At 35.2% G+C, this 14,855-nt stretch overlaps 1 protein-coding gene across 1 annotated transcript in view; it reads left to right on the top strand.

Moving 5' to 3' along the window:
* Positions 1 to 14,855, top strand: part of EYS (eyes shut homolog) — a 1,683,276-nt gene that overhangs the window by 1,076,289 nt on the left and 592,132 nt on the right. Inside the window, 2 exon segments of the mRNA XM_059179314.1 lie at positions 1,527 to 1,663; positions 3,010 to 3,029. Of these exon segments, the coding sequence (XP_059035297.1) occupies positions 1,527 to 1,663; positions 3,010 to 3,029 (157 nt within the window).

The raw sequence follows: 14,855 nt of genomic DNA, 5'->3' as shown, positions 1-14,855 counted from the left end.
AAAATAACCAGAAAATCCCTGCACAATTCTGGGTAATTCTTGGACTAAAGAAAAAAAAATCACAAAAGAAATTAGAAAATATTTTGAATAAATGATGAGAAAGAATTTTTTGTACATAGGTAAATTTAGTCTTAAAAAGAAGTTTACAATCTTGAGAGCATGCATTAAACACACTAGAAGCAGGAGAGTAAATTAAGCCCAAAGAAAGTGAAAAGAAGAAAATCATAAAAATAAGAGCAGAAGTTAACGGAATAAGAAACAAACATAGAATGGCAACTATCAACAATGCCAAAATTACACGTTCTTTGAAATTTGCTACTCCCTACCAAGACTAATCTGCAAATCAAATAAAATGAGAAAAGGTACAAATGGCCAATATCACAAGAAAGAGAGATCATTAGAGTCCCAACACCAATTATATTTTATTGGCAATAATATGTGGCATAATTTTATTTTAAGCAAATATTTTTGATAAATAAAAGTATTTTATGCCAATAATTTTAAAAATGAAGATTAAGTGAAAATGTTTCAAGAAGAAAACAAAATTTAATAAAATGGACATGATAATACCTAGGTAACTGCATTGATGAAGTACGTTGCGTCCATATTTAATACCTTCCTCAAAGAAAACTCCAAGTCCAGGTGACTATATTAGTGAATTCTACAATATATTGAGAGGTAGATATAATATTACATAAATTTTCTGAAATAATATAAGGACAGCATAATCTTGACACCAAAATTTTATAAGAGCAGTACAAGCCAGGAAGTTTGAGGACACTGTGTTTAACATATATATTCTTTAAAACATAGAAGAGTGGAACCTATGTCATATAAAATCAACATATTTTATGACCAAATAGACTTATTTCAGGAATGCATTCAAACATTCAAAAAATAGTGAACATATATAATTGATCACAGCAAAGAGAAAAAAGGAAAAATGGTATTTGATAATCTCATTCAAAAAGCTAACAAAGTAAGAGGATTTATACAACAAATATCTGGATTCAATAAAAAGTATCAGTGTTTCAGGCAGTGTGATATTGGTGCAAGGGTAGAAATAATGGACCAATAAAACCTAGAAACACACACACACACACACACCCCTATAGGCAAAGGTATATTGTATGCAGGATAACCATATTTAAACCCGATTCTTTGCAATATTTTTCACTCACAGAAAATTTAACAATGTTAAAAAACTGAAGTAGAATTTTACACTCTATAATATCATTTTAGTCATGATGAGAATGATCTGTTTATTATCAGGATTTATTTATTTCATTAAGTGATTGCCATGATTTGTTTTGCCTGTCAAAATTTAGCTTTGTATTTATGTACTTAAAACTTTAAGTGTTTCTAATTTAGAACAGATTAATCTACTCCTGGCTTTATTGTTTTTATGGTGAGATAATCTATTTACTTAAATCTTTCTTATTTTGTTAATAGCTTAATTAAGTGGTCAGACAAATGTTTATACAACACATGCTAAAACCATAATTTTTTTTCCTAAATGGTTGCAGGCAAGACTTTGATCCATGTAGAGCTGAATTGACTATTCTAGGGAGGACTATAAAAGCAAGTGAATCTGTCAATCATGTATCTGGAAAACCCTTGCCAGAATCAGGATCTCTCTTTATTGGTGGATTTCCGTATCTTCGTGGTGCAAATCAGGTATTTCTGTTGATATTTTAAAATACATTGTGGGGTGCCTGAGAAGCTTAGTGGGTTAAGCACCTCATTCTTGATCTCACCTCAGATCGTGACCTCAGGGTTTTGAGTTCAAGTTCTGCATTGGGCTCCATACTGGATGTAGAGGTTACTTAAAAATATATTGATATATATAGATATAGATATGTAATATACAAAATGTCATTTTATGAAAAACAAAAATTAGAAAACTTTAGGAAAGTTCCCCAGTTAGTGAAGCTATTTTCATGGTTTCAAAAGAAACTACAAAGACTGAAACAGGAAGAAATAGACAATCTGACTAGACCAATACCCAGTAATGAAATTGAAAGGGTAATCAAAAACCTCCCAAAAAACAAGCCAGGGGCATTCTACCAAACATTTAAAGAAGCAATCATACCTTTACTACTGAAGCTGTTCCAAAAAAAAAAAGAGAAATGGAAGGAACATTTCCAAACTCATTCTGTGAGGCCAGCATTATAGTGATCCCCAAACCAGACAAGGACCCCATCAAGAAAGAGAATTACAGACCAATATTCCTGATTGACATGGATGCCAAAATACTCAACCAGATGCTAGCCGATAGTATCCAAAAATACATTAAAAAGATTTTTCACCATGATCAGGTGGGGTTTATTCCTGGGGTGCAAGGATGGTTCAATATTCACACATCAATCAATGTGATCACATTAACAAAAGAAAAGAGACAAGAACCATATGATCCTCTCAATTGATGCAGAAAAAGCATTTGACAGAATACAGCATCCTTTCCTGATTAAAGCTCTTCAAAATATAGGGAACATACCTCAATATCATAAAAGCCATCTATGAAAATCCCAGAACAAATATCATTCTCAATGGGAAAAAACTGAGAGCTTTTCCCTTAAGGTCAAGAACATGACAGAGATGCCCAGTCTCACCACTGTTGTTCAACATAGTACTAGAAGTCCTAACCTTAATAATTAGACAACAGAAAGAAATAAAAGACATTCAAATTGGCAAAGAAAAAGTCAAATTCTCTCTTTGAAGATGACATGATACTTCATGTGGAAAATACGAAAGAATCCACCCCCAAATTACTAGGACTTACACAGCAATTCAGTGATGTGGCAGGATACAAAATCAATATGCAGAAATCTGTTGGATTTCTATACACTAAACAATGTGACTGAAGAAAGAGAAATTAAGGAATCAATTCCGTTTACAGTAGCACCCAAAACCATAACATACCTAGAAATAAACCTTACTAAAGAGGTAAAGGATTTATACTCTAGAAACTACAAAACACTTATGAAAGAAATTAAAGAAGACACAAAGATGGAAAAACATCCATGCCCGTGGATGGGAAGAATAAACAGTGAAAATGTCTATGCTGCTCAGAGCAATCTACACTTTCAATGCAATCCCTTTCAAAATACTTACATTTTTCACAGAGCTATAACAAACCTAAAATTTTATGAAACCAGAAAAGACCTTGAATCACCGGGGGATTATTAAAAAAGAAAACCGAACCTGGGAGCATCACAATGTCTGACTATAAGCTATATTACAAAGCTGGTATCATCAAGACAGCATGGTATTGGCACAAAAACAGACACATGGTGGAACAGAATAGAGACCCCAGAAATGGGCCCTCAACTCTCTGGTCAACTAATCTTTGACAAATCAGGAAAGAATATCCAATGGAAAAAAGACAGCCTCTTCAATAAATGGCGCTGGGAAAATTGGACAGACATATGCAGAAGAATGAAACTGGACCATACTCTTACACCATACACAAAGATAAATTCAAAGTGGATGAAGGACCTAAATGTGAGACAGGAATCCATCAAAATCCTAGAGGAGAAATAGGCAGTAACCTCTTTCAAGATGTGTCTCTTTTTTAAAAGCAAGGGAAACAAAAGCAAAGATAAATATTTGGTACTTCATCAAGATAAAAAGCTTTTGTACTACAAAGGAAACAGTCAACAAACCTAAGAAGCAACCAACAGAATGAGAGAAGTTATTTGCAAATGACATTACAAATAAAGGGCTGGTATCCAAGATCTAAAAGAATTTCTCAGGGTACCTGGATGGTTCAGTTGGTTAACTGGCTGTCTTTGGTTCAGGTCATGATCCCAGAGTCTTGGGATCGAGCCCTAGGTCAGGCTCCCTGCTCATTGGAAAGTCTACTACTCCCTCTCCCTCTGCCTACTGCTCTGTCTGCTTGTACTCTCTCTCTCTGTCTCTCTGTCAAATCAATCAATCAATTAATCAGTCTTTACAAAAAAACAAAAAAGAATTTCTCAGACTCAACACCCAAAAAAGAAATAATCCAGTCAATAAATGGGCAGAAGACATGAACAGATACTTCTCCAAAGAAGACATACAAATGCCTACCAGGCACATATAAATATGTTCAACATCACTAGCCATCAGGGAAATACAAATCAAAACTACAATGAGGCCTACATAACACCAGTTAGAATGGCCAAAATTAACAAGACAGGAAACAACAAGTGTTGGTGAGGATGTGGAGAAAGGGGAACCCTCTTAAACTGTTGGTGGGAATGCAAGCTGGTACAGCCACTCTTGAAAACAGTATGGAAGTTTTTTAAGATGCTAAAAATAGAGCTACCCTATGACCAAGCAATTGCACTACTAGGTATTTACCCCAAAGATATAGGTGTAGTGAAAAGAAGGACCACATGCACCCCGGTATTCATAGTAGCAATGTCTACTGTAGCCAATCTGTGGAAGGAGCTGAGAGGCCCTTCAGCAGATGAATGAATAAAGAAGATGTGGTTCATATATACAATGGAATATTACTCAACCATCAGAAAGGATGAATACCTATCATTTGCATCGACACGGGTAGAACTGGAGGGGATTATGCTAAGTGAAATAAGTCAAGCAGAGAAAGACAGTTATCATATGGTTTCACTGATATGTGGATGTAAGAAATAACGTGGAGGATCACAGGAGAAGGGAGGGAAAACTGAATGGAAGAAATCAGGGAGGGAGACAAACCATGAGAGACTCTGGACTCCAGGAACCAAACTAAGGGTTACAGAAGGGAGGGGGGTGGGGGGCAGGGTAGCCAGGGTATGAGTATTAAGGAGAGCACAAAGGATCATAAGCACTGGATGTTTATACACATCTAATGAATTATTGATCACTGCATTAAAAGCTAATGATGTACTGTATACTGGCTAATTGAACATAACAATGAAAAAATAAAAATAAAAAACAAAATATCATGCAAAAGTAAAAAGAAATTTTAAGCAAGTCTACCAACATATGTGACTTCAAAAAGTTTATTCTCATTACACAGAATTGCTCTGATATCTGGCTTTTTTTCCATCTAATAGCTGTACATTTATGGGCTTTTGTTCACTCCTAAGCTAGTGATTTCAATGGATTTATGAGTGGGTTGGGTTAAAAACATACCACAAGTCTGATTTGAGAAATGGAAATGGAAGACCATTCCCAGTCTCCACTTCATATGGAGTTACTAAAATGTAAAAATGTTCTCTACAGAGTTTTGTGCATATGCCAATGCAGTCTTTACATTTCCATTTAGATAATTAGCTTATTGTCTTTATTATGAACCTATATTTTTAGGTAAGAGCTTGCGTGCTCACTTAAATGCTATTGATTATTGAATCCATTTTATGTTATTACAGAGAATTACTTTAAAAATTTAAGGTTGCTTGTTAATTGTATCAATAGCTTATTACGTTTATGAATCTTTTACTATATTTATCATTGTACTTTACATATTTGAACATACTGTTTTTATTATTAGAAATCTGAAATGCTCTTATTTCAAAGCCCCACAAGTATTATAAATTGGGTTTAAATTTCACAATATTATAAATGTTATGACTATTTTATGTAGGCTAAAAATTTTCAAAGCAGATATACGTAAAGAACAAAAGTCACTTGCATAGTTGATGTGACATAAATGCTTTTAATGAAATGAAGGGAATTCTGTTTCTAAGCATGCAGACATATTAAGTTCAGCTCTACTCCATTAAACTTTTGTGACTTTTTCTATGTTAATGTACTTCATTGACTTTTTCTTAGACAAGCCTATAAGCTCTATAAGAGTAGCAATGTCTGTTTCGTTTACCTTTTTATATATCAAGGCAAGAACAGTTTCTGTCACATAATAGGTGCTTGATAAATATCTGGTAAATGTATGATCAATTAAAGAGTGGATTCCAAAAACTTACATAAATTAAAATTTAGTCATTTATATTTAAATTGGTTTCTTACTTCACAGTTTTGTATATATTTACCAAGGAAAGATGAGTTTTCATATAGAACTTAATTTTTGTGGGCATACATTAATTAAAGGCAGGTTCTTAAAACTCAAGGAGCTAGTCTTCTGTTGAGAAGATACAGAAATGTCTCTATAAAGTTGGGTATTTAGTCTAATAGAAATATGAAAATATGCAGGGACAATACAGAAAAATAGAAAAGGAAGCCTCTTAATCTCTCTGGGGGAATAAGAGTTGGTAGTGAGGCATAGATGTGAGGGATGATCAAGTGTCTACAAGGTAAATAATATGGAGACTATCATTCTGGGCCCCATGAAACATCATACACACAGGCTTAGGTAATGGAAAGACCTAGGAGAGGGGGAGTTTGAATAGAAATAACTCATTATTTTGGAGGCATGGAGTTTGTTGTGAGCAGAGCAGGAGGAAAACTTGATGTTGGAAAAGTTGAGCAGGAGGCTGAACATAAATGGATCCTGTATATAATGTGAAATAATATATATTTTAATATTGGTACATGTGGAAGCCATTAAAGAAATTTGAATAAGGACTGGTCTGATGTAGTTTTCTCTCTGATAGCAACTGAAGTTATAAGATTAGAGGGGTTTAGACTGCTGGTCAAGAATTGGTAATGTTAGGACTAATATTAATGAATATGAAATGTAAATATAAATATAAATATTAATAAGAAAATTAAACAAATGTTGTGACAATAAGGGTGAGACAATGACTATAAAAACTATTGAACTTGTAAATAATTATAGGAAAAAATAGAAAAATTAGAATTTCAATGACCAGTTTGGCTTATGTAAGTAGAGAATGTATGTGTCTTACTTAAGATAAGGATAAGATTATTTATGAAGATGGCAAGTTCATTTTGCATTTACATTAATTATGGGCAGAGATAATTTTTAAATATTTGCCAGCTGGTTTTCCATGACCACTAATTTATCAATCCACTGCATCAATATCTTCCTGCTGCATATCATTCTATTCTGTGGGAAATTGTGATATAAAGTAAGTTATTTGAAATATGAGCCTTGAGTTCTTAAGTGATCCTGATGATATGGCTATGAAGTCTTTATAAGGGTGATAGCAGGGGCCACAATCACTGGTTGGATTGATTTTATGGGATGAAATGAGAGTTAATGATTGGGGATCAGCAGTCAAGGAGTGGGCCAACAAAGAGGGGCCCCCAAAAGTGGTTAAAGAGTAGAAAAATTGGTATTGGGACAAGGGGAAAAAATATTGTCACAAAAACAAAGAATTTCCAAAGGGAGTATACAATTGACATCAAAACTATAAAATGTCAACCAGCAGTTTCAGGAGAACAATAAGAATAGAAAAAATATTGTAACTTTTTGAGGAGAAATAAATGGAATGAAAAAGCAACAGATATTTGATTCCTTTTTCTAGAAGCTTGTCAATAAAAAGAGAAAGGTGTTATCTAGGGAAAGACAGAGTGTCAGAGTAGAGTTGCAAAGATAGATCATAGTAAACTATATTCTGAAGACTTTTTTTTTTCCCAAAAGCTTTTTAGAAAGGATTGGCATTAATTAAGGGATTATCTGAGTAAAAGTGTGGTGCTCATTTTGGCATGTAGAAGAACTGGACATTTGTCACAATCAGATTTAGAGAAATTTCAGTGTGTAGACCAGTGAAGTTACCTGGAAATTAAAAGGACTGCCTACTAAGCAGGTTTCCCCTCCTTGTTAAATATGCTGTATTTGAAACATTTTAAGTCCGTCGGAAAGATTTTATGATTTTATTCTTTTCTTATACTGTTACTACCTCACAGTAACTGTGTATGTGTATGACAGTCACTATGTACAATTCTGTGTATTGCTATGTACTGATTGATTAAAGCACAATATAAAATATATCTATAATACTTAAAAGGAAATCATGTGATGGTTCTGAAAACAAAGAAAAAACAACTTTGTGAACCTGTGTCTGTGCAGTAGAGCCCCTTTGAATTATCTAAGTATCATGCAGGCTCTAACTATCTAATTATTGTGTTCTGATTAAGAGCTGCTGTTTAAACACAGTGGGTTGTCAGTACTCAGAAAATTAAAAACAACAGGTTTGCAGTAAGAAAGAGAACTGTAGCTGAGTCCTCAAGCCAATAAGTGCTCAGTTACACTTAACTCTCCTGCCTCCAAGTTTCCAATAATGTCTTTTTGTACTGGCCAGAATCTTTCCATGTAATAAGAGCTCCTACTCCAATGTGTATATGCTGACAGGTTGTTTAATGCTTCCTTTAACAAAAACCCACAGAGCTCAGTAGGGAGGATAGAATGAAACAGTGACGCACTTTAAATTTTTTGCCTGAAGTGTGAAAAATTCTGTGTCCCCTGAGGACTGTAAATGATAACTTCCAGAGTCCAAGAGTAAATGCTCCCTCTCTGGTGGTAGCAAAACACTTTCCTTGGTAGTGCTTTAATTGTTTTATACTTCCTATTGCATGTCCTCCTGCTTTTGGGTCTAAGATGCTTAAGGACACCAAGCCTTAATTCTTTAGCAAATGCAGACCAAGTTAGAATGGTACCAACTATTGTCTTTGCTAAGTATAAAAGGAAGTAAGATGATTATCCAGATATATATTATTGTTAATCAGTTAGTAGACTTTTTTTTTTTCTTTCTACAAAAATTAGTAATATAAAATGTGTTCTGTGAAGATGTTACTTATTTTTTCACATTCAAGTCAATCAGTATTATTAAAAGCAGAATTTGTGATAGCATATACTCTTATATAAGACAGGAATTTTTGAAGAATCAGTGACTAACTTAATTCATTTGGGCCACCATGACAAAAATACCAAACAATAGGTGATTTAAACAACAAACATTTATTTTTCATAGTTTGGAAGTGTGGGAAGTCCAAGATCATAGTGCTGACAGGTTGCAGTCCAATGAGGGCCCCTTTTCTTTTTCATAGACAGCTGTCTTCTGCTATGTCCTCACATTGGCAGAAGGAATAAGAGAGTTCTCTGGAATTTCTTATGAGAGCACTAATCCCATTCATGAGGGATCTACCCTTATGACCTAATCACCTCTCAAAGCTATACCTCCTAATACAAACATATTGGGAATTAGGATTTTAATATGAATTTTAAGGGGACACAGACTTTCAGTTCATACCAGTGATTTATTCAGGAATCTAAATATTCATTTTAACTTTTTGTTTAATTTTTAATTTTAACACAATAGAGGAATTAAATAATTATTACAATTTTAAGTGAATTCCTTGAGAAAATAAGAACACTTTGGTAAAACAACTAAGTATTATCTACTTTATATATGCTTAAAACATTGATTTGCATATTCAAAAATTAATCTGCTACAAACCCATTCACATTTACAAAAAAGCCTGTCAGTCATCAGGCTTTTAAAAATCTTTTATTTGCAGAAATGTCTGTTCATGTCCTCTGCCCATTTCTTGATTGGATTATTTGTTCTTTGGGTGTTGAGTTTGCTAAGTTCTTTATAGATTCTGGACACTAGTCCTTTATCTGATATGTCGTTTGCAAATATCTTCTCCCATTCTGTCAGTTGTCTTTTGATTTTGTTAACTGTTTCCTTTGCTGTGCAAAAGCTTTTGATCTTGATGAAATCCCAGTAGTTCATTTTTTCCCTTGCTTCCCTTGCCTTTTGCGTTGTTCCTAGGAAGATGTTGCTGCGGCAGAGGTCGAAGAGGTTGCTGCCCGTGTTCTCCTCAAGGATTTTGATGGATTCCTTTCGTACATTGAGGTCCTTCATCCATTTTGAGTCTATTTTTGTGTGTGGTGTAAGGAAATGGTCCAATTTCATTTTTCTGCATGTGGCTGTCCAATTTTCCCAGCACCATTTATTGAAAAGGCTGTCTTTTTTCCATTGGACATTCTTTCCTGCTTTGTCGAAGATTAGTTGACCATAGATTTGAGGGTCTATTTCTGGGCTCTCTATTCTGTTCCATTGATCTATGTGTCTGTTTTTGTGCCAGTACCATGCTGTCTTGATGATGACAGCTTTGTAATAGAGCTTGAAGTCCGGAATTGTGATGCCACCAACGTTGGCTTTCTTTTTCAATATCCCTTTGGCTATTCGAGGTCTTTTCTGGTTCCATATAAATTTTAACATTATTTGTTCCATTTCTTTGAAAAAGATGGATGGTACTTTGATAGGAATTGCATTAAATGTGTAGATTGCTTTAGGTAGCATAGACATTTTCACAATATTTATTCTTCTAATCCAGGAGCATGGAACATTTTTCCATTTCTTTGTGTCTTCCTCAATTTCTTTCATGAGTACTTTATAGTTTTCTGAGTATAGATTCTGTGTCTCTTTGGTTAGGTTTATTCCTAGGTATCTTATGGTTTTGGATGCAATTGTAAATGGGATTGACTCCTTAATATCTCTTTCTTCTGTCTTGCTGTTGGTGTAGAGAAATGCAACTGATTTCTGTGCATTGATTTTATATCCTGACACTTTACTGAATTCCTGTATAAGTTCTAGCAGTTTTGGAGTGGAGTCTTTTGGGTTTTCCACATAGAGTATCATATCATCTGCGAAGAGTGATAATTTGACTTCTTCTTTGCCGATTTGGATGCCTTTAATTTCCTTTTGTTGTCTGATTGCTGAGGCTAGGACCTCTAGTACAATGTTGAATAGCAGTGGTGATAATGGACATCCCTGCCGTGTTCCTGACCTTAGCGGAAAAGCTTTCAGTTTTTCTCCATTGAGAATGATATTTGCGGTGGGTTTTTCATAGATGGCTTTGATGATATTGAGGTATGTGCCCTCTATCCCTACACTTTGAAGAGTTTTGATCAGGAAGGGATGTTGTACTTTGTCAAATGCTTTTTCAGCATCTATTGAGAGTATCATATGGTTCTTGTTCTTTCTTTTATTGATGTGTTGTATCACATTGACTGATTTGCGGATGTTGAACCAACCTTGCAGCCCTGGAATAAATCCCACTTGGTCGTGGTGAATAATCTTTTTAATGTACTGTTGAATCCTATTGGCTAGTATTTTGTTGAGTATTTTCACATCTGTGTTCATTAAGGATATCGGTCTATAGCTCTCTTTTTTGGTGGGATCCTTGTCTGGTTTTGGGATCAAGGTGATGCTGGCTTCATAAAATGAGTTTGGAAGTTTTCCTTCCATTTCTATTTTTTGGAACAGTTTCAGGAGAATAGGAATTAGTTCTTCTTTAAATGTTTGGTAGAATTCCCCCGGGAAGCCGTCTGGCCCTGGGCTTTTGTTTGTTTGGAGATTTTTAATGACTGTTTCAATCTCCTTACTGGTTATGGGTCTGTTCAGGCTTTCTATTTCTTCCTGGTTCAGTTGTGGTAGTTTATATGTTTCTAGGAATGCATCCATTTCTTCCAGATTGTCAAATTTATTGCCGTAGAGTTGCTCATAGTATGTTCTTATAATAGTTTGTATTTCTTTGGTGTTAGTTGTGATCTCTCCTCTTTCATTCATGATTTTATTTATTTGGGTCCTTTCTCTTTTCTTTTTGATAAGTCGGGCCAGGGGTTTATCAATTTTATTAATTCTTTCAAAGAACCAGCTCCTAGTTTCGTTGATTTGTTCTATTGTTTTTTTTGTTTCTATTTCATTGATTTCTGCTCTGATCTTTATGATTTCTCTTCTCCTGCTGGGCTTAGGGTTTCTTTCTTGTTCTTTCTCCAGCTCCTTTAGGTGTAGGGTTAGGTTGTGTACCTGAGACCTTTCTTGTTTCTTGAGAAAGGCTTGTACCGCTATATATTTTCCTCTCAGGACTGCCTTTGTTGTGTCCCACAGATTTTGAACTGTTGTATTTTCATTATCATTTGTTTCCATGATTTTTTTCAATTCTTCTTTAATTTCCCGGTTGACCCATTCATTCTTTAGAAGGATACTGTTTAGTCTCCATGTATTTGGGTTCTTTCCAAACTTTCTTTTGTGGTTGAGTTCTAGCTTTAGAGCATTGTGGTCTGAAAATATGCAGGGAATGATCCCAATCTTTTGATACCGGTTGAGTCCTAATTTAGGACCCAGGATGTGATCTATTCTGGAGAATGTTCCATGTGCACTAGAGAAGAATGTGTATTCTGTTGCTTTGGGATGAAATGTTCTGAATATATCTGTGATGTCCATCTGGTCCAGTGTGTCGTTTAAGGCCTTTATTTCCTTGCTGATCTTTTGCTTGGATGACCTGTCCATTTCAGTGAGGGGAGTGTTAAAGTCCCCTACTATTATTGTATTATTGTTGATGTGTTTCTTTGATTTTGTTATTAATTGGTTTATATAGTTGGCTGCTCCCACATTGGGGGCATAGATATTTAAAATTGTTAAATCTTCTTGTTGGACAGACCCTTTGAGTATGATATAGTGTCCTTCCTCATCTCTTATTATAGTCTTTGGCTTAAAATCTAATTGATCTGATATAAGGATTGCCACTCCTGCTTTCTTCTGATGTCCATTAGCATGGTAAATTGTTTTCCACCCCCTCACTTTAAATCTGGAGATGTCTTCGGGCTTAAAATGTGTTTCTTGGAGGCAACATATAGATGGGTTTTGTTTTTTTATCCATTCTGATACCCTGTGTCTTTTGACAGGGGCATTTAGCCCATTCACAGATGGCGAACAGACACATGAAAAAGTGCTCCATATCACTCGGCATCAGGGAAATACAAATCAAAACCACAATGAGATATCACCTCACACCAGTCAGAATGGCTAAAATCAACAAGTCAGGAAATGACAGATGCTGGCGAGGATGCGGACAAAGGGGAACCCTCCTACACTGTTGGTGGGAATGCAGGCTGGTGCAGCCACTCTGGAAAACAGCATGGAGGTTCCTCAAAATGTTGAAAATAGAACTGCCCTATGACCCAGCAATTGCACTATTGGGTATTTACCCTAAAGATACAAATGTAGTGATCCAAAGGGGCACATGCACCCGAATGTTTATAGCAGCAATGTCCACAATAGCCAAACTATGGAAAGAACCTAGATGTCCATCAACAGATGAATGGATCAAGAAGATGTGGTATATATACACAATGGAATACTATGCAGCCATCAAAAAAATGAAATCTTGCCATTTGCGACAACATGGATGGAACTAGAGCGTATCATGCTTAGCGAAATAAGTCAAGCAGAGAAAGACAACTATCATATGATCTCCCTGATATGAGGAAGTGGTGATGCAACATGGAGGCTTAAGTGGGTAGAAGAAGAATAAATGAAACAAGATGGGATTGGGAGGGAGACAAACCATAAGTGACTCTTAATCTCACAAAACAAACTGAGGTTTGCCGGGGGGAGGGGGTTTGGGAGAAGGGGTTGGGATTATGGACATTGGGGAGGGCATGTGATTTGGTGAGTGCTGTGAAGTGTGTAAACCTGGTGATTCACAGACCTGTACCCCTGGGGATAAAAATATATGTTTATAAAAAATTAAAAAAAAAAAAAAAAGAAATTAAGATCAAACCCAGCATCTGCTGCTTCCTAGATATGAATGTCAGGTTATTTAACTTCTCCATGTCTTAGTTTCCATTTGAAAAATAGCAATAAAATCTGATGAAGGTAAAGGGACAGTGTTATAACAGACTGCTTAACACAGTACCTAGCAGTCACGAATTGTCCTGGTTTTCTATAATTTTTTTGGAGAGTTATTAACATCATATACAGTTGACCCTTGAACAACAAGGATTTGAACTTCATGGGTCCACTTACTCATGGGTTTATTTTTTTCAATAAAGAGACTTACAGTGCTGTAACTGTATTTTCTCTTTCTTATAATTTTCTTCATAACATTTTCTTTTCTCTAGTTTACTTTATTGTATGGATATAGTGTATGATACATACAACATAAAAATATCTGTTAATTGTGTTATCAGTAATGTTTCTGGTCAAGAGTAGGGTATTAGGACTTAGGTTTATGGAGTGTCAGAAGTTACATGGAAGTTTTAACAGTACTGGGGGTCAGTGGCCCTAACCTCCATGTTTTCAAGGGTCAACCGCAGAATCATCCTCAGCAGCAGTGAAATATTGATAACTAAATTATACTGTAATTTGCTATGGGTCAGAACCCAGCAGCAATAGTGACTGAGAAAACCAAGATAATTTTGAGGTCAACCTATTTCCAGACTAATTCTGAATAGCAGAAAAGATTGATCACAACTCTCCCTCCTTTTAAAAGCATTAACGTAGTGATTTATTTTATGATCATTTTACGATTGGATGACGAACGTCTTCCGGATTTGGACATTGTCTCCCCAACCATGGATAGATGGAGATATCTATTATAATTAGGCAAATATTTGCATACAAGTCTTAACAAAAAGGTATTTTTAATACGAGGATAAAGACTATGTTAAAGCGTGTTAAAGATTGGTTTCAAAGAAGGAGATCAGCTTCTCGCTATTCATATAGTTATTTTTCCTTTGCTTATTTTCCCCACGTAGTTCAATCCTACATCTGTTTTTGTTGTTGTTCTTATTGGTTCAAGAAAGTCATACTAGGGAAAAAAAAAAAAAAAGAAAATCAAAGGCATTCTAAGTAATACTTAGATGTATCTAAATCAAACATAAATATTTATGTTATATATCATTTCAATCATCTATTTAGTGGTTCCAAGGCTGAGCATAGGTCTGCAAATACTCATTCTCTCTCTCTTTCTTTTTTAGAAGATTTTATTTATTTATTTGACAAAAAGAGAACAGAGAGAGAGGAAACATAAGCAGGGGAAATGGGAGAGGGGGAAGCAGGCTCCCCACTGAGCAGGCAACCCAAGTCGGGGCTTAATCCCGGGACTCTGGGTTCATGACCTGAGCCAAAGGTTCAACGACTGAGCTCAACGACTGAGCCACCAGGCGCCCCACTCATTCTCTCTTTTTCTCTGAAATAAACAGATACTCTGCT

Source organism: Mustela lutreola, chromosome 6 (assembly GCF_030435805.1).
Source record: "Mustela lutreola isolate mMusLut2 chromosome 6, mMusLut2.pri, whole genome shotgun sequence".
Classification (NCBI taxonomy): domain Eukaryota; kingdom Metazoa; phylum Chordata; class Mammalia; order Carnivora; family Mustelidae; genus Mustela; species Mustela lutreola.
The sequence above is the reverse complement of the archived record's forward strand: the minus strand, read 5'-3'. Positions and strand labels throughout refer to the sequence as shown.